The sequence below is a fragment of the Pimephales promelas genome, chromosome 22 (genome assembly GCF_988280905.1).
Source record: "Pimephales promelas chromosome 22, fPimPro1.hap1.1, whole genome shotgun sequence".
In the NCBI taxonomy this organism is placed as follows: domain Eukaryota; kingdom Metazoa; phylum Chordata; class Actinopteri; order Cypriniformes; family Leuciscidae; genus Pimephales; species Pimephales promelas.
Genome location: NC_142790.1, coordinates 12,327,561 through 12,351,952, shown reverse-complemented (window position 1 = coordinate 12,351,952; position 24,392 = coordinate 12,327,561). Strand labels below are relative to the sequence as shown.

Sequence of the window (24,392 nt, the reverse complement as noted above, 5' to 3'; positions counted from 1 at the left end):
CTCTGACCACAATCTTGACATCAATACCATGGGGAATAACTTCCAGATATTTGTTTTCATACTGTTACACATTTCTTTCTGAACTGTTAATGTTTACTTAAAACATAACCGACTGTGTTTACGCACATTCTCGCCAAGACCGGCATTTTGACTATATTTTTTGTGTGTATTTGTCTGTTTAAGCGCAATTTATGCATAATCCCATGTCAAAATTCAAGCCCTTGTAAAGGCCTGTACACACCGGAACGAATTCGCGCGCGATATTCGGCGATGTTTAACGCCTCGTGACTGAACAAAGGGCGCCAATGTGAGTGTGCACACCGACGCGTAAAACGCCATGTGTAAAAGCATCATTTAAAAAAAAACAAAAACAAAAAAAAACGCCTCGGGTTCGTTTTTTTAGATTGACGCACCGCGCTAAAAACTATCCGACCAATGAAATTGGCGCTTTTGCTCAAGTGTTTGGAGCTTCTGAAGTTACAGTAAAACACAACTTGGGGGCGCTCAAACATAAAACGGTCTTGCCGAGCACATATACGGAACGGAGAAGATATACGCCAAGTAGCGTCATCGTCTACACCAGGAAGAAATAAGACGAGGAAGAAGCGAGGCAAGATGAATGTAGAGCGAGCTGCTGGTCTCGTTGGTGTTAGAACATAACGAACTATATGACAAACGCGACAGCAACTACAAACATCTTGATAAAAGAGAACTGTATAGAGTGGTATTGCAGAGCAAATGGGCGCCATCTAACGTTAGGGAATGAATTTGCATGTTCACTCGGCTCATCGTCAGCGAAAATCGCTTGGGTGTGAACACAAAAAACACGTTCAAAAACACAGGAGAATAACGCGCGCTGATGTTCGTCCCGGTGTATAGGCCTTAACACCAAAATGATTCATCCAAAGCAAATAAAAAAACCAAGGAGTGATGAGAGGCGAGTTTGTGTGTCAGCTGATATTGTGTATCTGATATCGTGTATCAGCGGAATGTGTGTATTGGAAGTGTTTCAGAATTTCAGTAAAGATATGCATTGAAACGTCCATATTTTTGACAAAACTACACTGCAGTTATTTTAGCATTATTTCAGATGTTTTTTTACAAGACTACAACTGAAAAATGTATATATTATATATAAAATGTAACCCACCAAAGTGGTTAGTAGGAGTGACTGTGTTCGCCGCTGCTGAAATCCAATCATATTTTGGCAGGTGTTAATGTCAAGCCCTGCTAAAGAAATAGTGCTCATCTCACAGAAAACAAGGACCACAATTACACTAAAAGAGTAAGTTTCTATTTGAATTGTTGACGTTTTGAGAGATCTGTACTGTATTTTGTATATCTATACCCACAAAAATCTAATCCCAGGTAAAGAGAACAAGCTGATATAAAAATTAATTACTCCTAATATGCTTTCCCTGCCTGGGTTCGGCGCGCCCCTGCGTCTGCCACATTGCATTGTGTTAATTAGTAGAGTTGCACAAGAGAGAAGGCTGTGGCAGTTCTGAACTGCTCCACTAATTAGAAAATATTTAAAAGACCAGGGGACCGACACAACCTCTCTAGTCTCTTCCGCTGCCAATAATAACCCCATTCATGATTAACTCTGAATACTTTATCAACAGTGAGCGCATTTGTCAATTCCTCTACAGAAATTACTCTCAGTCAAAGTTTAAGCTCAAGTTTGCGACTGCATTCAAAAATACAAACCGGCACAACTCTACTATTATCCCTTTGCAACAAAAAAAAATATGCTGGACCGAGGGATCAGTAAAGCTCTGTCCAAATTCAGCCCACATGTCCACAGAGATAAACAATGGCGTCACTGACTATGTTACTATAAAACCTATGCTATAAAACTCTCATAAAAAAACAATATAGTGCAGTCTTTATAAACTTCCATATTTACTACTAAGAGAGTTTTGAGAACATAGTTTTAACTTGGGGCTGCATGAATAATCAAAATGCGCTGTGCTTTCAGTGTCTTAGAGCAGCTCGATTGGCAGTAAATTGCTGCTACACAAACTCATCTCTGCATGTGATCTGATCCCCTACCTCCCTCCTTTTTTGATGCTTGTTATGTGCATTTGGGAAAGCAACATGAGCCAACCATCTTTTATTTATTTATTTATTTAGATTTATGTTTAAACCATTTAATTAATTATAATTATACAACAACATCATTTACATGATGATGTACAGCAAACTTATTATTTTATGACTTTGGCATATAATTTGTTCCACAAAATCATGCAGCCCTACATCATATGTGATTACATTCATATTCACATATTACATTGATCATATCCACATGATAAAAGGATATAATGCAGACATGTTTTTTTTGTCTGCATTATAGCTACTAACGACTGGCTATTCACAGGCTGTTCATAGGGTTTCAAACCATAATTTCTTTTATCAAAGTTCCAGCTTCACATTTGAAACTGCCTCAAATGCACTGAAACATTTCAGTAAGCATTCCTATTTGAAGAGTTCAGATGCAAAAGCCTCTAAATGCCATTTGAAATTTTGTTCTTTAATGATGATTTTTATCAAACTTGTATATTTAAGTTCAGTGATTTCACTTAAATGGCAATGATAATTACCTATTAATTGTTATTTAAGTGAAATTACTGAACTTAAATATACATGTTTGATAAAAATCATCATTAAAGAACAAAATTTCAAATGGCATTTAGAGGCTTTTGCATCTGAACTCTTCATTTATAGAATAAATAATAACTTCTGGTGGCAGGTCCACCTGGGCTAGCCAGCATGTTAGCTTAGCTTGTTAACACACCATCAATACACAACCATTTATGAGATTAAAACCATGTTCGTGCTCCAAATTTACTGTATAACGTAAGTCGAGTGTTTTAAATAATCTTCTGTGATCTAAATTGGCTTCAGAAAAAAAAAATCAGACAGAAAATATATTATTTATTGTATTGTGCACAATGAAACTACCCAGATAGCAAACTGACATTGAATCAACGTGGAAACGACGTCTCTCATGACATTGAAACAACGTTGATTTTGCTCATCGAATTAACGTTGAACCAACGTCAGACGCGGCATTCTTCAAAGCTAAATGAAAATCGAAAATTGGTTTGCTTTCATAACGTTGAAACAACGCGTTTATTTCAAGTTGATTTTCCGTTAGTTTTGAAAGAATGACGCGTCTGACGTTGGTTCAACGTTAATTCGATGAGCAAAACTATGTCAGATCAACGTTGTTTCGATGTCATATTTCCACGTTGATTCAATGTCAGTTTGCTATCTGGGTATGATCTATTTGCATTACATTTTAAATATAATCTATTATTATGAAAATACTTGGCATGGCTTGAAGAACAAATATAACTCAAATATCATTGCAATCATGTTTATTGTCTTCAAAACATTATTTTTCTGCATTATTTTTCTTTATCTGCATGTTACAGCGATCTCTGTTAGCTGTGTTTACGTCAGGCAGTTCCTAGAATGTCACATGGTTATGGCTCTTCTTTACGTTCCATATATGGAATATTCTGCGCAGAGAGCGCCCTTAGGCTATTGGTATGAATTGAAAACACAGCACATCTCAGTAAGAAGCGCTCATAACGATTACATCAACACATTTTAGTATAAATTCAATAAATAGTATTCCTGTCTTTAGAAATATGATGTGAACTTTCCTATGAGTCTGCACATTTTTGAGCTAAAACCCTGAGGGACGTTGTTTTGTGAATCGCTGTCATGACGACAGCACGGAGTTTGTTTTCTGAATGGACCAGCTGACGCTCATAATTTAAATTAAAGGCATCTACTAATTTTCTTCATTTTATAACTCCTAAAACAAATGAAGACATAACTGTTACTATAAGTTTCTCAGAATACAATAGTGGTCAAATAATGAAACTTCTATCCTATATATAATATAGTAACGCTTCCTTTTACAGTCCAGTTATGTAACCCATGTAAATACTATACTTATTTTAGTAACTACAATTACTGGGTAATAACTAGTAGTACTAACCCTGAACCTACCCCTGTTCCATGTACTTACCTTATATTAGCCAGCACTTTTTAGGTAAGTACACTGTAAGTACTGTACTGCAAAAGGAAGCGTTACCGATATATCTAGAGTCTTGTATCTTTTTAGTGATGTATAGTTTGTTAAGGTATAACATTAAATCTGATAGTAACTTTGAACTAAATTAAAAAAAAAAAAAAAAAAAAAAAACGCTTCAGTGCGCCGGCGCACGGACCAGAGGTTAACAACGTTAATAAATGAACAGTGGTAAATTTAAAGGGTCAACTGTGTAATTACAATTGTAATTACATCAATTAATAACAGTTGTAGTTACATGCAGGTATTTTCAAAATATAAGTACAATGTAAAAACATGTACACAATAAGTCCAATGTATCAAAGTAGTAACTTCAATGTAAGTATATAGTACTTAAAGCCACTTAATATAAAGTGGGACCCATTTGGAAGTGGCTTTAAGTACTATGTACTTGCATAGGAAAATAAGTACAATGTACTTATTGTGTTCAGGTTGTATTGTAAAACACTTTTGCTGCTATTTAGGTGTGATATGGGTAAGGTTAGGGACAGGTGTGGTGGTATGGGTAGGTATCAGGGTGGGTTAAGGTGAAGGGAATGGTCAACTGTGTAATTACAATTGTAATTACATCAATTAATAACAGTTGTAGTTACATGCAGGTATTTTCAAAATATAAGTACAATGTAAAAACATGTATGTACACAATAAGTCCAATGTATCAAAGTAGTAACTTCAATTTAAATTTTAATACAATCTTTAGCAAATCTAAAAAAGTCTTTATCATTTGATTTGTTGATTGTAATTGAAGCTTTAGTTTTCAAAATGCTCTTTTGAACAGAATACTTGGTGAGGAAAATGTCTCACCTTTTCAACATACTGATGGAGAAAAGCAAGTGTACAAAACAGAATTACTTTTTCATTGGTATATATGCACATGAAACAGGGCCAGATTTGGTGCTGGTATATCAGTTGAAAAGGTTACAAGTTGATGAAACAGCCATGTTAAAGCAGAAAGCACCAACAAATCCACAGAAACATTCAAAACACACTGTTGCAGGTGTCACTCACCTCTGTGCTCCCTGAGTCAATTGCTTTGTCCACATACAGCAGCGACTGTCCCTCCCCACGGCATACACCTTCTGACCAGGCAGCACAGCGCAGGTGAGCGCAACACTGGCCTGCAGGTGCAAAAGAATCATAAACACCATCAGCCACTGAACGACACAAACAGTCAATGTGACGCAAGTGTAGGGTTACCTACCAGTGGGGTCGAACAAAGAAGAAACGTTAATGTCATCGGGAAGGCCTATTTGGCCCAGTTCATCCCAGAATTTGCGGCTGGGCTCCTCAGCAGCAGGGTCTGTACTCCCAGGAGCAGAGGTTGAGTGTAGGCCACTGTCTGGAGAGCTGACCCTGAGGAAGGAAGCGGACGGGCACATTAGCTTCATCTGAAAAGAGACTGAACAAGTTAGGAAAGAACATTTCAAGGTGACAGCTTTGTTGCCTGGCCTGTTCTTTTGTCAGATTCCAAACACGTGGGATTTTATTTTTAGACGTCAGCATCCTGAAGATGTTTCAAGTAGGCCTACATTGCAACTGCAACATCCTATGAAGCCCTGTCTGCAACGGCGAGGTATGGGGTTATCATACTTGGCTCCAACACAAGGACTGGCTGTTCAGAGACAAAGTATGAAAGAGACGGAGAAAGCGAGAGGACGAAAGAGAACCGGAAAGGGGGTGGGGGGGGGGGGGGGCAGGAATGACTGGCTTATTGGATGTGGCGCTGAGAGAGTGAGCCACAGAGACTCAGAGAAGCGGAAAAAAGGAATTAACATTTAAAAAGAGAGCCGGTTTGAAGAGGGCCAGCCAGAAGTGGGCTGCAGCAGGGACAGGATGAAAGACTACTGTATGTGATCCCTCTTCTGTCCAGAACATCTGCATAAATATAAATAAACCGTTTGGTGTGCACCGTCCTTTTTAAAAAGGCTTACATCAGAGGAGCGACATTAGGGATGGGTATCCTGAAGAACTCATTATACACAATATTATTATGTTTACGATTCTGATCCCTAGAAACGATTTCATCCTTAGTTCATTTTGTTTGTGTTTTATTCATCATCAAATTAGTTTCCTATTGTGGTTCCTTAAATTTTAAAGGGTTAGTTCACCCAAAAATGAAAATTAAGTCATTAATTACTCACCCCCATGCTGTACCAACCCCGTAAGACCTTCGTTCATCTTCGGAACACAAATAAAGATATTTTTGATATTTTTGACAGCGGCTCAATTATAAGTTTATCAAGCGAAGAGACAACTTTTTGTGCGAAAAAAACATAAATAACGACTTTATTCCACTATTCCATTACTTTCTCATGGGCGCATGCGCGAGAACTGAGACGAGGACGTTCTCATTCGTCTACTTCTTGTTACCGGCTGCTCACCGCTTAGGAGTTTTACCGCCCCCTACCGTATAAGATGATGTGCTGATATAGCTGGAAGCGCAAAACTTTCTGTTTACAAGCAGAGGAAGATGCGCGCTGTACATACGCTTTTCAATTTGCGTATTTTCCGCACTATAAGGTGCACTTAAAAGCCTTTAATCTTATAATCCGGAGCGCCTTATATATGGATCATCATCTTATACGGTAGGGGCGGTAATACTCCTGAGCGGTGAGCAGCCGGTAACAAGAAGTAGACGAATGAGAATGTCCTCGTCTCAGTTCTCGCGCATGCGCCCATAAGGAAGTAATGGAATAGTGGAATAAAGTCGTTATTTATGTTTTTTTTTCGCACAAAAAGTAGTCTCGTCGCTTGATAAACTTATAATTGAGCCGCTGTAGGCACATGGAATATTTTAACCTTTTCTTTAATGACTTTATGGGCCGCCAAGAGCCAGTCCCTTAGGCAGTCTATATAGGACTGATCTAGCTCTCAGATTCAATCAAAAATATCTTTATTTGTGTTCCGAAGATGAACGAAGGTCTTACGGGGTTGGAACAGAACAGTAATTAATGACTTAATTTTTATTTTGGGTGAACTAACCCTTTAAGGCATCATAGGTGCAGTCCCAAAGTAAAGACCTACCCAAATAGCAGGCACTAAATGTTAAGGCCAATTTATACTTCTGCGTCGAGGGGTACGCCGTTGGCTACGCACGTAGGCGACGCCTTTATGAGCATTTATAATTCTAAGTTCAGGTCTTGGTTGCTCTGCAGTACTGCTCCGAAACGCTAGTTGGCGGCGGAGGGTTTTAATGTTCCACTGTTTAGATTCCTCGAGTTGCGGCTAGGTTACCACAAGCCTGAAAGAAAGCAGATCATGTTGGAGTTGGATCTTATTGAGGTGGAAAAACAGTTAATTTTAGTGAAATTACTAAAACTGAAAGGCAGAAATGAGTGGAATGAGTGTGGAAATGCGTGAGAAGGTACGTGCGGAAATGTGTAGGAGGAAATGCGATGCTACCAAGCCAACTAATCACCGATCTTGCGGTCCGCGTCGTCGCCACGTGTAGTTACATTTTTGAGGAGGTGCGCGTCAGGCTACGGCGAAGGGTACGCGGTATGGGACGTATGCTCTGCGTATGCTACGCTGTACCTACTGCGCGCACCCTACGCAGAAGTATAAATTGGCCTTAAGTCTTAAAAGTGCGCCAAAATATAAGGCATATATCCTTCACAGAGGAATTCCAGAATACTTTCCAGAAATTAGTCCAGAACAGATAGAGATATTATTAGTTATTAGTTTAGGAGGATGCCAATGTCAAACTGTACTGCAATCAATTTTAGTTGAGTATACTGCACACTTCACTTGAGGAGCTCCATTTGGCAATAAAGTAGTTCCCGATGTAGACCATACCAAATCAGCCACTTATGAGGTTCTTTTTGAATTAGTATGCAGCCTTAAAGCCAATTTACACTGCAACAACAGACTTTGACCAACCGAAACAGACAGGTTAGTCGGGTTACCTCTCCAGTCACTCCCCTCCCCCACATCCCACCTATTCTATGACTGCTGATGACTTCAACAGCTATTTCACAGATAAGGTGGCAACCATCAGCAACCAATTCTCTGCACCACTTAGCCAGAGCCAACCTCCACCCACACACATTCCACTCTTCTCTTCATAGAGAAACAGGTCTCCAAATTATCTGTGCCAGCCATCCAACAAACTGTCCCAAAGTAGATCCACACCCATCAACTACAGGAGATTGCCACCCACTCTGACTCACATCAACAGCACATCCCTCACAACTGGCAAACGCCCACCACATTCAAGCAGGCTAGGGTAACCCCATTGCTTAGTTTAAAAAAAAAAATACTCATACAGAATGACCTAATTGACAACAACCAGTCTGGGTTCAAAAGCAGACACTTTACAGAGACCATCCTTGCTGACCACTACTGAAACCCTTTGATACTGTAAACCACCGGATCCTCTTATCCACATTCTCTGACTTGGGAATCACAGGTAGAGTACTTCGGTGGATTCAGTTTGCCACATCTGGTCTTCAATGAGTCAAAGAGAACCCACGTCATCTCACACCACTGGCAGTCAATGCCAGAATCCAATTCAAGGTTGACACTGGTTTTCAGGACTGCCACTGGAACTAGGGCTGTGTATCACCAACAATGACACGATACGCATCACGATACTAAAGCCACGATACGCATCACGATATGGATCGATTTGGAATTTATTAACAGTGGAGTTTAGTAACAGTGTGATAACTGAAAAACAGTTTAGTTTTTGTCATAAAAAAAACAATGAGTTAAATAAAAAATGCTGAGAATGGCTCTTCCTGCTTTTAAAGTCTGCCTCAATAACTGAAATGACAATTATAGTCACACTAAAGCATGTCTACACTGTTCAATGACTAAACAAAACTTAAAACATTCCATTAAAGCAAGAACAGTAACAACTTAAATTTAACTTAAATGCCTAGTATTTAACAATTTGGTCTTAAGTGTTGAAATGTGCACCAAAGTCATTTCTTCTATGTTGAAATCATTTTAAATGATTACATTTTTAGATTTTTATGCAGAAACAACAATTGATTGACATGCTCAGGGTGAAGAGTGACAGCAGAATATCTCGCATAACTTCATCATACAAACGCAAATCGCCATTTCTGTTAAAACCGTTTATGCTTATAATCATAACTACTTGTGTTTAGAGAATACTTCCCAAGACCCAAATTTTTGACATAATTTTGCGTGTTTTAGTCTGTTAAAGTGATATGATCTCGTGAGCTGTATGTGAGGTGGCTTTACTCTAGTCTATATGCACACAGAGAAAAAACAGTTCTCAGAGAGCGCGCAAGTGAATCAATGTTTGCGGGAATTATAAGTGGGAGAGCTGTGGGAATGATTTAAATTATGCGCCGAAATTCGAGCCCTGAATTGGCTACATTCAAAAGCACAATATCGAAACAGCAGCTGCCGTATCGATACGCGCATCGCCAGGAGTTCATGACGATCAGTGATGCGCGGGTTGATCCGAAATGAGCGGGTGCCTGCGGTCACCCGCGGTTACCCGCGGTTACCCGCAGTTACGGGTCATCCAGAAATATGTTTTTAATGATATTCGGGTCGCGGTCGGTCGGGTCGTTTGAAAAAAGATGCCAATTAAACATTTGTATTAGTAGACACAATTTTTGATGAAATATACAGCCCTACACATTATTGGCTGAATAACTGGCACGAAGATAACACACAAGCTCAGTCTAAACAGTTCTCGGTTCTATACTAGTAATTCGAGAACCGCGGTCCCTGTGTGTTCGGTATGCGCAGTATCAGCTGCTCGTGTTCATCACTTCTCTCAGCTGTGGCAACAACATGTCTCGGTTCAGTGAACTGTTGGAGTTACTGGAGTAAAATAGAATTCAGGATATTGATTAATTTCGATTCGGAGGCGACTGTCAGGCATGTCTGAAAGTAAGTAACTAACTTGTGGATCAGCACTGATGCAAGACGCAAACTGTTTCGAACGATTCAGTTCGATTTAGTGTAGGTTCGACCGGTTCACTAAAAAGAACCGGTTCAAAAGAACGATTCGTTCACGAACCGGCCATGTCTATGATCACTACAGTCTGCAGAGATGGAGGCGGCATAAGAAAAGGTGAAGACTGGGGAGTGGAAGCTCCGCAAATACACAAATAGAAAGAGTAAAAGTGTGGGAGACATTTGCTGAAATAATGAAAGATGATGACCAAAGTGCTGGCTTTGCCTTTGTTATGTGTAGGCCAGGCCTACGTCTTCTTGCGATGCTGTGTTGTTACACGTCTATGGCCCAATAACGCTCCGATGAGCAAAATGCGGTCAGGAAGCGGGTCGGGTACAATATTTTTTTACTTTTTTTTGCGATCCGAGTTGCGGGCGGGTAGTTGAAAACGTCGGTCGGTTGCGGTTTGTTTATACATTGACCCGCGCATCACTGATGACGATGTTGGATCGATATTTTGAGCACAGCCCAAACTGGAACTGCAACAACCTTAATTCACTCATACAAGTTTAGTCATACAAGACCTCCCCATCAGATATGGTCACTGAAGGAGTGATACCTTGTTTCTTCATAACGAGGCACAAAATCTTTACTCTCTCGGCCATCACAACTCTTGAGACCATCACAACTTTCAGGAAGCAGCTGAAGTAACATCTTCCACAAGCACCCCTCATCCTTAAACCAATACAATATCTATACTATTTATTCAGACACCCTAGAATGCATTGCGACAAACTTATCAGACTGTCACATTGTTAGCTAAGCAACATGCTAACACCAAACTCAACTTAGTCCAGCAAGTTTTCAAAACAGCTTATATTTTGAAATTCTTTATATTTGGAGTCTGTGTGGGTCATTTTTAATGTCCATCATGTCTCAGCAAAAAAAGAAAACACTGCTATTTTAATGCGTCCCTGTAAAAATGGCCATTTAAGGTCTAAGTAATAGTAATTAACTACATGTACTTACTGATTCTGATTTGGTTTAGGGTTAGTTTAAGGCATAATTTGAAGTTATTACTATAGTGAATGCATGTAACCAGGCCACATTAAAATAAAGTGCCTCACAGCAATGTCTGATCCACCATAACAGTCTCTACCTTACATAATTGTAATGGTCCTCCTTCACTCTTTTGAGTTGTTATTGTTTTCACTCCCCTGTCAATAACTGGCACAGTTCCAGCTCAGACCACCCAATCAGATGCCTCCAACACAACAATCCACCGCCTGTTGGCAACCTGCCATTGACTGCACAGAGAGAATTACGTCATCATTCCTCAGGGAGGCATCTTATTGGTTGAGAGAAGCTGAGCAAATTAGGCACTCGTCCAATGAGCCCAAGGGTGGCTACGGACAGGAACTTTTGACAACAACAGGTCACGTGGAGCTCTGTGAAAGGCTGCTGGTGGAGTTCTCTCTAATGGATTTCTCCTTTAACCCTCCATCTAGTAACTAATCATCAGGCAATTATGGCACCAAATTAATTGACCCAAATTGAATTGTGGTGTTGGATTCATTAGCAATTCCCAGAGTATTTGGGTCAAAGCACTCCATTCCTCTCCATCGGAAAGCACAATAGAAGAAGAGACGAGTTCTGTTTGACCCAGAACTTCAGTAATCAGATTCAATCCAGCAAAGTTGCAATACAACTGTTTTCCATTTTCCAAGCCAAGGAATTATTGTCCTAACTTGATAAAAAATGTACCCAAAAAAATGCAAATTTAACCTCTCTCATTTCATTCTAAAACCAAATGATTCCCCCAAGGTTGATCTTGTCCATACAATGAAAGTGAACGGATTTTGATGCCGTCGAAAAAGAATGACAAAATAAGTTTAAATGGCTCTATATTATGGTACTTTTTTCATTGATGGAAGAGAGCCACATATTATACAGATATTGTGCTAACTTTTTTAGCTTGATGGAAGAAAACGTCTGAAACAACATCAGGGTGAACAATTTTCATATTTTTCCGCAAGTTAATGTACAATTAATTATTGTACATTAAACATGTTCAAACTTTTACTTTGACGCACTATGGTAAAAGACTAATAATGTACGTATTTAAGGTATTTTTATAATAATAATTGTATTTTGTATTTTTCGGAGACTATCATATAAGCTACTGTGTTTCCACAGTATTTTGTGTGTGGTGTGGACCTCTGTACCCCTAGGGGGGTCCTGGGGCATGGTATGAACATTTTAAAGATAAATTCATAAATCTGGTGCACTTTGAAAGTTCAAAATTAATTTAGTGTCTGTAATGAGCCTGTTCTGTAGTATGCTAAACATATTTTCTGATCCATAGTCGGAGAGCGCTCACCGCTTACGATTCAGTGTTTTCAACCACATAATGTTTATTTTAGGTTTCAGACATTTAAATTCACACAAGTAAGTTACTAAAAAAGCAATACATTTAGAGTTTGTCAAATACACACTTATGTCTATGGAAGCGGCAATACAAATTATTTCCATTATAATTAGACGACACGTATTATTCATATCAAATACACATCGTATAAGTAACTTTCAAGTTTACTCTATGCTTCTCCCAGTTCAACAGGCACTTACTTTCATATATTTTGGGAGAAGTGGATAAATTGACATTTGTTAAATCCAACAGTTCCGAGTCTCTAAAATGCGGTATAAACTAACGCCCATCGCGTATAGCTCAACTAAGGTGTTTAAACAACAAAACACATCCATTATCGGAATATCAGATATTTCCTGCTATAGCTAACAAATTTGTGAAATAAAAGCAGATAATCAGTCAGTCAGCGCTATTGTGGCTGTGGTGTGACAAGCAATGACACGTAACCATGGAACCCATAAAGGAATACAATCTAAATAATGGGCGCCATTAAAAACTTTTAAACTTAAGTGAGAAAAGGTTAAAGGGTTAGTTCACCCAAAAATGAAAATGCTGTCAGTATTTACTCACCCTCATGTTGTTCCAACCCCGTAAGACCTTCGTTCATCTTCGGAACACAAATTAAGATATTTAAGATATTAAGATCGCTCCTGCATACAGTCCATAGGCTTCTTGAGGGACTGGCTCTTGCTGTCCTCGAAAAGTCATTAAAGACATCGTTAAAATAGTCCAAGTGACTACAGGGGCTCAATCTTAAGTTTATCAAACGACGAGAACACTTTTGTGCGCAAAAAAACAACAAAAATAACGACTTTATTTCAACTATTCGTTTAATTCTCCCTCTGCGCGAGTCAGGTTACTAGTTTAATAGCGTAAGCTTCTGTTATTGTACGTCACACGCATCACACACACATGACCAGCGTCGGCCAAAAGTAAGCCTACGTGTGACGTAGCTCTACGCAATCACACTACGTTAACTGACTACAGGCTTATGGAGAAGGAAGTGAATAGTTGAAATAAAGTCGTTATTTTTGTTGTTTTTTTGCGCACAAAAGTGTTCTCGTCGTTTGATAAACTTAAGATTGAGCCACTGTAGTCACTTGGACTATTTTAACGATGTCTTTAATGACTTTTCGGGGACAGCAAGAGCCAGTCCCTCAAGAAGCCTATGGACTGTATGCAGGAGCGATCTTAATATCTTAAATATCTTAATTTGTGTTCCGAAGATGAACGAAGGTCTTACGGGGTTGGAACAACATGAGGGTGAGTAAATACTGACAGAATTTTCATTTTTGGGTGAACTAACCCTTTAAGTAAGGCTTACATTTATTTAAATGTGTTGTTGTTTTGTTTTGAGTTCATGCTCAATAAATAAAGGACTTAATAGAGATGGGCACAAAAATTACCACATTTTCTGGTAATTTTTTTTTTACCACATTGGGATATTCAAATTAAATGACCCATCATACCATTGATCAGCTCTACCAATATTGATTGTCTTTTTTCATGAATAAACAAACACTGTGATGTTGTCTTGATTGATACTGCGAAGCAGCTTTGATACAATCTGTATTGTGAAAAGCGCTATATAAATATATTTGACTTGACTTTCTCCCTTTGTAGCGCCCCACTTGTCATGTTTCTATTCCCCACCAGTGGGGCACACCCCACAATTTGAGAAACGCTGGCTTAAAGCCACGTCAATCTAACACTTCAGAACCGCACCAAACCGCCTCCACAAAGACTGACACAAACTGTACTTTCTCATTCACCCATTCCTCTTATGCACACACACACACCAAAAATGCTGAAAAGCTGAAACGAATGGGGATTTTTATTCTTATTTTTTTTCTCAATTACTTTAACAATTGCAATAACTGGCTTAGGGATGTGTTCTGGTAATTATATATTAAAACATGCTTAATATTTGAGCACTCATGGCATGATGCACTGGAGAAAAAAAAAAACTTTGTTACAACAACATTCAATTCATGGGTACATTTTGCATCTTTATTGCATTACCTTTTTCCATTTCCTTTTAAAACGTGTTAGCAGAACAAAAACATCCACCCAAATCACCTTCACCTGACAACAGCAGCAATAACTTACTTTTTTAGGCCTCTCCCACGATGCCCTGGGCTGCGGTTGTCATCGAAATCATTGTCGTCATCATGGTAATCGTCATCCTTCTCAGAGCTGCCGCGTCGGTTCCGGATGTGCAAGGGGACATAACCAGGCGTGGGTCCAAACAGTTTCAGCTCACCCTGACCCAAGAGACTCTTTTCTCCACAGTAGCAGAAGGCACAGAGCTTTTCTCTGAGGGATGAGGGAGAGAGAAAAAAAAATGTAGAAAAGAATTTTCATACTTTCAGCTATTCAACCAGAAACATAATACAAGTAAACATTCCTTATTACACAAACATATAGACTCACCTAAAGGATTATTGGGAACACCATACTACTAATACTGTGTTTGACCCCCTTTCGCCTTTAGAACTGCCTTAATTCTATGTGCCATTGATTCAATGGTGCTGAAAGCATTCTTTAGAAATGTTCAAGAAACCAATTTGAAATGATTCAAGTTTTGTGACCTGGTGCATTATCCTGCTGGAAGTAGCCATCAGAGGATGGGTACATGGTGGCCATAAAGGGATGGACATGGTCAGAAACAATGCTCAGGTAGGTGTCAAGAAAACATCCCCCACACCATTACATCACCACCTGGCATGATGGATCCATGTTCTCATTCTGTTTACGTCAAATTCTGACTCAACAGAAATCAAGGCTACATTTTTCTAGTCTTCAACTGTCCAATTTTGGTGAGCTCTTGCAAACTGTAGCCTCTTTTTACTATTTGTAGTGGAGATGAGTGGTACCCGGTGGGGTCTTCTGCTGTTGAATCCCATCCGCCTCAAGGTTGCGTGTTGTGGCTTCACAAAAGCTTTGCTGCATACCTCGGTTGTAACGAGTGGTTATTTCAGTCAAAGTTGCTCTTCTATCAGTTTGAATCAGTCGGCCCATTCTCCTCTGACCTTCAGCATCAACAAGCCATTTTCGCCCACAGGACTGCCGCATACTGGATGTTTATCCCTTTTCACACCATTCTTTGTAAACCTTAGAAATGTTTGTGAGTGAAAATCCCAGTAACTGAGTAGACTGTGAAATACTCAGTCTGGCACCAACAACCATGCCACGCTCAAAATTGCTTAAATCCCCTTTCTTTCTGATTCTGACATTCAGTTTGGAGTTCAGGAGATTGTCTTTACCAGGACCACACACGCAAATGCATTGAAGCAACTGCCATGTGATTGGTTGATTAGATAATTGCATTAATGACAAATTGAACAGGTGTTCCTGATAATCCTTTAGGTGAGTGTATAGCAAATATAGCCATAAATGCTAGGCCAACATTGCAAAACATGGTTCTGTTTTGCATCCTTTAAATGCAATACTGAAAATACAACATGCATCTCGCAGTTATGAATTCCGATTTCTATCCCAAAGAAAAGTGACCTTTCATTGCCAAAAGCAGTTGCTTTCAAGTAGATTGTTTTGCCCCAAGTCATTAAGCAGTTGCGCATCCAATCCTCTCTGCTCTATCTGTGCAACAATCTGACTAATCAGAGATTCATAGTTCATGCCTAATGACCTAGTGCCCTGCCGAGGTGCTGGAACTGTTCTGACTGGGTGAACCAACTCCAAAAGAATTAAGTGAGAGGTTATGACATCCTTGGATTGCTCCGACAGTGAAATCACACTCTAAATCAGTCAAAAGAAAATCAACCCACAACTAGGAATGTGCACAAGTACTCGTATGTGACACTGATGATCAATCATGAAAACGATTTGTTGCGAAAAAAAAATCGGATTGGTTATTGCAGCATTTTGTACCTGAGGTCTGATTGCATGTCGCTCAGACCGGCAAAAATAAAGCGAACATTGACTGTGAATGGGTTATCTGCTAAAATGTGATTGGGTCATATTCCTTTTAGACGTCTCTAATTCTAAAACATTGATGATACAGTATAACTAATACTTTTTCCTCTTCATATGTTTTTCAACAGTAGGCATACGTTTTAATTAAAATCGTTTGTCATCATTACTTCAAAAACACGCAGTGATGTCTGGAACGAGAATCACTTGATAAAGTGAAAATATAGTTAGCCTAAATGGAATATGTGCAGCGCCAATCTGGCATAAACATAACATTAAAATGAAAACACTATGGAATATTGTGAATTCTTTGTGCTTTATTTGCCCATGTTTAAAGCAGGTTGTTATTATGTTATTATCCTATTATGCTTTTTCACTTTTTCAACTTTAGTTAGTCTGTAATGTTGCTGTTTGAGCATAAAAAAAGATCCGCAAGGTTACAAAGATCAAAGTCCACTCCAAAGGGAGATATTTTATTTAACACAATCCACTTTTCAAGAACTACAAAGAATGGCTTGTTTGGACTACAACACACTTTTTTCCGAATTTTATGAATTCATAATGTTCCTCATTAAATATCCCCCGCTCATGAAATGCATAAAAAAGTTGACCTGCGCTAGAGAAAATAAAGAGCATTGTCGATGTTTTTCCACCCTGGAAAAAGTTTGTCCGAAGGCTGACAAACTTAGAGAGGTTAACATGTATTTTTTAACACTGTTCATAAAGATAATAACCTCAACGTTTGTCTGTGCGCTGCACATTTTACGGAGAACAGCCGACAGGCCGAGTACAATGCAGGCTATGCGCACAAAATCTTCTCCCGATAGACGTAAACATTCACATTTTGTTGGGACAATCTGTTGTTTATGGATCACAACTTGTAAGCATGTCTTATTAATAGTAGTTGTGTTTTCCATTAACAGTTTAAATTATAAGTTATGTAGTTGCTATGCTAGCTATGATGGAAACAACTAAAATTACAGTATTGATGTAGTGTTCACTTTAGCTTTTGTAAGCTCTTGCTTTTATAAGACTGTTCCCCGCCTCTTTGTGGAAAATTATCAATGATTTTAAGCTATTCCCATTAGTTTTCCAACAAATATGATTAAATGGTGGACAAAAATTGTATCTATAAGAACATTACCAAAAAAACAAACACTCTGAAACATTGAGTGAAATCTGTGCTTGAATCGGGCTTGAAATAGTAGATGCCATCGTTAATATTTACATATTCGAGATCGCAGTATTCTGAACGTGCGCTAAGCGCTGCCAATCACAACACACTGGGCCAGCTAAGCAAACTTCCCAATAACAAAATCAAGACTTTGTAAAAGGGTATAATAGGACTCATTTAAAGCTACACTGTGTGATTTTTACCCCCATCTAGCAGTGAAAAGGTATATGACCATCCAGTGAATATTAGTTTCTGTTCCTCTCAATTCCGATTTCGTTTTTCGTTTTTTTCCGATTTCCAACTCCTACGGTGCCCAATGTAGTCCAAGATTAACATGGCTTCCAGTTCGACCTCGTCCATGAGTGTTAACTCAAACGTAGATGCAAAAGGCGAAGCTTGAATTAACGGGTATGTCCCTCTTTGGCTAATGTACTTTCAAGATGGAGGGGCAACATGGCGACCGACATTAGAACCCCTTACCCGTATGTATTTTCAATGGCATATTATACACTCACGAGAATACTTTATTACTTGAACGAAGTAAATATACATTAATATATTTTTGAAAGAACTAAGTGTTTTTAGCTAAGAATAAACTAAAAGAGTTACACAGTGTAGCTTTAAGGAAAGAGCATGTATATATGTATATGTATACTCAGAGTCTTGTTATATTTACTGAGAATTGATTCATCTGAGACACTGATAGACTTCATCACTTCATCAACTGCAAACCTGTAAATGAACACTGTGCTGCATTTCACTCAGAAATGCACAACTCTTCAGAATAAATCGCAGCTTTTTGTGATTTGAAAATTATACTAAGCCATACAGCACTTTCAAATGTATTTTAATTAACTGTGCATCCCTATTTATTTGAAACGTTCTGTTATCTAATTAATTATTAGTTTTTCCATCAACTCGGAAACACCCTGGAGCTTCCCGTTTAGGAAACCCTGCTGCTACATGTAATAGTTTGTTTAAAGTCAATATTACATACAAAACTACACCGAATTTTCCTAGTAGTACATTTAAAAACAGTATTTTAAGTTACTTTTCAGGTTTGGTGAATTACCAACAAAACTAAGCAACTGCCTCATTCACTAGTAAATTTATTATTATACCTTTATTTAACCAGGAAATCCCATTGAGATTCAGAATCTCTTTTACAAGAGAGACCTGGCCAAGGTAGCAGCCAAAACACAACACATACATACATAATAAACACCATATTATACATAATAAAAGTTACATTTTCAAGATAAAAGAAGTTAAGAACACAATTAAGTTAAGTTAAGAACATAATGATACTCAAGAAAAACAAGAACATGTCTCCATCACAACACTCTTTACAGTAGTTTTAAATTCATTAATGGACATAAGGGTTTCTAACTTTAGCTCTTTTTGTAGATTATTCCACCCCCAAGGTGCTAAATAAGAGAAAGCAGTTCTTCCCAATTCGGTTGCAACTCGTGGCACGTTAAAAAGCAACCACTTCGAGGAGCGTAGCTGATAGGTACCGGAGCAGACAGAGAGGAGTGAATGAATGAATGGCTTGTCTGGATGCAAAAGCTACTACAAAGTGGAGCCATGCATGTTCTTGTACAGAAATCACCCTAAAAAAACGATTTGCATCCGAACTGTCCTGAAATTCAACTTTACCTGCTCTGTAGTCAAACAGTCACCAGTCTAAACAGTCATGACTTATTTGTCGGGTTTCCTGTCATTTGGCTCTTGGGTGTGTGTGTTTACTTGTATTTGCCAACATCATTTTGCTCATAAACATTTGTGATTGTTGTGAAATCTTAGTGAAATGTCATAATTGTCAACCCTTTCTCATTAGAGTTAATTTACTTTCTCTGTCAGCTGTGCAGCCCATGAGAGCTGCTGTCAGTCGATGTGATGTGCATGCAGTACTGAAGGGGGTCTCCTCTCCTCTCACACACTGCAAATGGTGCTGCACATTAGCAAGTGCACAATCTGTGCTAATTGGGAAACTAAAAGAAAGCACTCTCTCACCCCCTCCCTTTACTAATGACAGCAGCAGGGCTTCAGCGGTCCCCTCCCCCCACACTCCCTTGCTTTCACTCAGAGTGTGCCAAAAAGCACACTAACTGCAGCCATGCGTACCAGTGGTAGCAAAATCCTAAAACTTTTATTTTTAGCATTGCTGTGCGTATGTTTTTTTAAAAAAATTTTAGAGTGAACTGTAGGTTACGATGTCTGACACGAGAACTAAAGCCCAAAGTATACTTCTTTTTTTTAAGGCGTACATTAGCGTATGTGTACATTTGAACGTGTAACCTTTCAAAGTATACTCCACTTGATATTGTACGTGACGCAGGCGGTCAAAACGCGCACTAAAAAGTTTGTCCACGTTATTTTTCTCCAGAGGTTCTGACCAATAAAAATTACTTTTTACTCTTTTATCTTAAACTAACAACTATTTTGTATGCTCTTTAGTTTTGTTATCTGCCGTGAAACAACAGCACAGGTCAGTATTGCTACCTTGTAGAACCACCAATCTGTGGAAATCAAATTTAATGTTCATGTGCAACTATTGTCTCGATCGCAGTTACGCTCATGTGATGTTCCCGTGCTGTACCGTCACAAAAGCTTATTGTGGGAATGTGTTTTTAAGCCTTGTGGTTTAAAAACAAGTGATTTCAAAAGACTCATTTCAGTATAGGCTATGCGTCTGTGTGAGACAATGTTTCTAAGCCCTGTGAGACCATAGACTGTAAAAAAAGATGGACGACGCCCCTTCGCTCTTTTCCATCGGAGAGAACTGAAGTCGCCAAAGTCCCGATATGGCGCTGACATCTTGGAACTTGAGTCTGCGCATTTGCCTTTTCGAGACCAGACATGCGCAGTCGTGAGCAGGAAGTAAAGCCGCGAAATTAAGGCCCCGCCCTCATTCTCACTGAATCAAAAGCAAGCACACGCCCCACACTTTTCTTAAAGGAGAACTCCGGCGCAAAATGAACCTTTGGTCTAATAAAAAATTGGTACCTAGTTGACCGTTCTCTGGGATTTGTTTTCATGGTAATCGAATGTAAAGTGTTTATCTCTAAAAACTGTTTAGAGTATAACACTAGTATATAAGGCATAGAGTAAGCAAAAAGAAATCGCTAGTTAACCCTTTCACGCGTACGATCACACCGGTGTGATCAGTCTTGGCTAGTCCCTGGAGCGTACGATCACACCGGTGTGATTAGAACGGTCAGTGCATCACGTCAGCAACTGCTAAATTCAAACTTGTCGCGAGGGTCCATATATGCAAAACGAAGCATTGAGAACTTTTTAAGTGTACACAGTTTAATAAGAAGAAATTTTATAAAGACAGTCCACTTCGTGTAAACAGGCGGCACCATCTTTGGAAAACAGTCTCGACAAGTCGAACGATGTGCCAAGTGAGCTGAACTCTATGAAGTTCAGCGAAATTCTGAACTGTTTAAACGGCGTTCGTGGTTCGACTTGTCGACTTGATGGCGCCACCTGTATACACGAAGTGAACTGTCTTTATAAAGTATCTTCTTATTAAATAGTCTGTACAATTAAAGTTCTCAATGCTTCATTTTGCATGCATGGACCCTCATTATGTTACTGTGTTAGTGTGGGGCTATTTTGAGCCTTGTTAGTGGTATAAACTAGCGATTTTTTTTTGCTTACTCCATGCCCTATATACTAGCGTTATACTCTTAACAGTTTTTAGAGATAAAACTCTTTACATTCGATTTAGCCTGGGAAAACCCAGACAACTTCCGGCAAATTTAGATTTGCCCTGAAAGTTAGTCTGGCAAAGAGCTCATTCAAGACCATTTCCAATCCGCCGAAATCGCGGCACCAAATCAGAAACGTTGGGGCGGGCTTTACACGATGACGACAGCACAGCGATGGTGAAGCAGATTTAGAACATTTACAAAGGGGTATGACGGTTATAGTTGAACACCGTCATTAGAACTCTATAACCGCCAAAACCATGTTATTAAAATATTTTTTTCACAAACTTTTTTTATGATAGAGAATGTTTAAATACTAGTATCAGCTTACGAGGGAAACGGAGGCCGAGTTAGTGGTGCTTCAAAGACTGCTACTGCAGGAGATGATTCGGGAGAAGTCTGTGCACCTTTATACCGATCAGAGCACGCGCTGACACGAAGTAAAGTCTTATTTATTTTCGACGCATCCGCACGAGCGCGAAGGTGCGCGGCAAAAATGACCAAGACCAACCCCATTTCCCTTAGCTGTCTGCATGGCTTTTTTTGTAGCGGCGCCGCGTCCGAGGATGAACGACTTCAAGCCGAATCTGCCCGAGCATGTACGTCTCACCCATAGACAGTAAGGTCTCACCATACAGGTGTGTCTAAATTGCAAAGTTCATTGCAAATTTTTTTTGTTAAGGTTTTGTTTACTGTGTGTGATAATGGAGCACATTCACTTATAGTTGTCTTGCTGTTAATTTTAAATAAACGTAGAGCAAGTAGCTAATCATATTGTCTGCTCGTTTATTCAAACAGACGAACGTCGCTCTGCATACGTCATCTCCTTCAGCGCTCTGATTGGTTTTAGGTCTATCCAATTGCGCCTTTGAGGCATCTGAGCTACGTCCGTTGGTGACGCCCCTCTGGAAATGATTTGTCTATGAAGCTTTGCCAGACCATAACTCAGTTACAATCTGAGATGGTCTGGTTTTAACCAGGCTACATTCGATTATCATGAAAACAAATCTCAGAGAACGGTTGACTAGGCACCAATGTTTTATTAGACCAAAGGTTCATTTTGCGCCATGGTTCTCCTTTAAGTGGCCTCCGTTCCTTTGTGTTCCTCTCCAATGATGTCTGCTGATTGCAGTAGCTCGTTAAAATAAGGTAAATACTACTACTAATCACATAGTCAGCATTATGAAAAAAAGTCTGACGCTGATGCTTCAGTGACTACCTCGCACAGAGAACCTGTCAATCACAGCTGTCAATCATGATGTCACAGCACTGTTTTTATAGCGTCAAATAACTAACTAAAAACAAACTTATTTTAAAAACAAACACTTGAAATTACATCAACGTGATAGAAACTACAGTAAATGACAGAAACTATCTTTGGAAAAAGGATATGTGAAATGTAATTTAATTGTTTAGTTGGTCTCACATCCCGTTGAATAACATGGGGAGGCGGGGTTTATGACCTATACTAGGACCAGTCACTGGGGGGGGCGATCGAGACGTTTTGGCTTCACTTTTGAGGGCTTGTGCGGCACACTTGTGTGAGACACGCGCACATGAAGCCACTGCTCATACAGTGTGCGAGTTGTTTTTGCTGCCTTATTGGACTTGAAAGGTGTGTCAAAATGTCTGTCTTTGCAAGTATCCTTCTAAACACAGTCGTATATTTTGTAATGTATATTTTACATTAGGTCGTAATGACCTTTGCATATGCCTAAAAACCGAAGTATCCTTTAGTCATTAGTCATTCTTTAGTCATTCAGTGAGCATGATTCACATCATGACAACTCTTGCGTCCTATTCAAACTGTTTAACCAATCATTTTAACTGATTATTCAAAAAGAACAGCCTCAGTAAGTGATTCCTTCACAATTTGGACATCACATCTCTCTCTTCATCACATTCTATTCATCACAAACACACATTCATCTTGATACTTGTTTTGTAAGGCCCTATTGACCCACTAGAACTCCCTTGTACACTTTCTTCTGTCCAAATATTGTTCATCGGTACACTGCGTTTGAGTGAACTCTCTCACCCTCTTCAGGGCAACATTAAAGCTTAATAAAAGCTTGCCGCTCAACCTTTAAACGCACACAAACACACAGCTTTGAGTCAGTCGAGTGTGTGTGTGTGTACTAACCTAGTTTTGGCTTTTCTAGTGGTGGAGGCAGATGAGCCAGCAGAGTCTTCTGACACGGAGCGCTGGAAGAGCGGGGACAGAGGTCTCTCATCTCTGGGGCTGAGATCCAGTGGCTCAGGGAAATAATCATCATCCGTATCTGGCTCAAGCACGTCTATGAATTAAAACAGGACAGGGACGGTATTAATATATTTACTCTTTTCACATCTTTTTTTCTTGCACAACAAAAGGTAGTCAACATTAAATCAAAATAGATAAATAGATTTTCAAAATAATCTTTTGGTTTCTAAAACTATTTCTTTTTCTAGGGTAACCAAGGTAATATGAGCGGGCCACAAAACTCCAAGCTTAGGAATTAACACACAACCAGATTTTTATTCATATTGGTAACAAAAATTGCAAACATATTTGAATGTTCATAAAATTTGGGGTGAAAAACACTCCCCAGGGTCACCTTGATACATTTAAAATGAACCCCAGTATTGAAGGATAGAAAGGAGCTACAATAAAAGTTAAGACCTGTTTTGATAAATTGCAGATTGTACAAACACACCATGACTCATTTAAAACTATCAAATGACTCCTTTAACACTATACAAACAATAATTATCGATCAAGTGTTACTACATAACCAGAAACACAAGCTTGTTTTCCTGGAAACATTTCATACGCCCACTGGATTAATGGAAACGGTCGTATGAGTGAAGAATGTTGTCTTGCAGCAAAGTGACATTCATATATGTGAACATGTCATCTGCTGATGCTACATTAAAGCAATACAAGAAGAAGAGCCACCAGATGGCAGTTAAAATGACCCATGGGGAAGACGAGGAAATGTATAAAAACAGAAGTTCTCAACTGGGTTTGCTTGAGGATACATTGGATTTTAGATTTTATTACCCAACATATAACTGTACAAAACAAAATAATCATAGTAGTGCTATTTATTAATACTTTAATAGTGTAAGTTTTAATGTAAGTAATGTAAAAGTTTGAAAGCGTC

General features: G+C 39.0%; 1 protein-coding gene across 9 annotated transcripts in view; it reads right to left on the bottom strand.

The window, feature by feature from the left end:
- Positions 1-24,392, bottom strand: part of kmt2ca (lysine (K)-specific methyltransferase 2Ca) — a 207,954-nt gene that overhangs the window by 116,086 nt on the left and 67,476 nt on the right. For all 9 annotated transcript variants that reach the window (XM_039666622.2, XM_039666620.2, XM_039666621.2 and 6 more), the window contains 4 exons: positions 23,390-23,543; positions 14,530-14,736; positions 5,313-5,464; positions 5,120-5,229 (listed from right to left, as the gene is read on the bottom strand). In XM_039666622.2, coding sequence (XP_039522556.2) covers positions 5,120-5,229; positions 5,313-5,464; positions 14,530-14,736; positions 23,390-23,543 — 623 coding nt within the window. The remainder of the gene's footprint in view (positions 1-5,119; positions 5,230-5,312; positions 5,465-14,529; positions 14,737-23,389; positions 23,544-24,392) is intronic.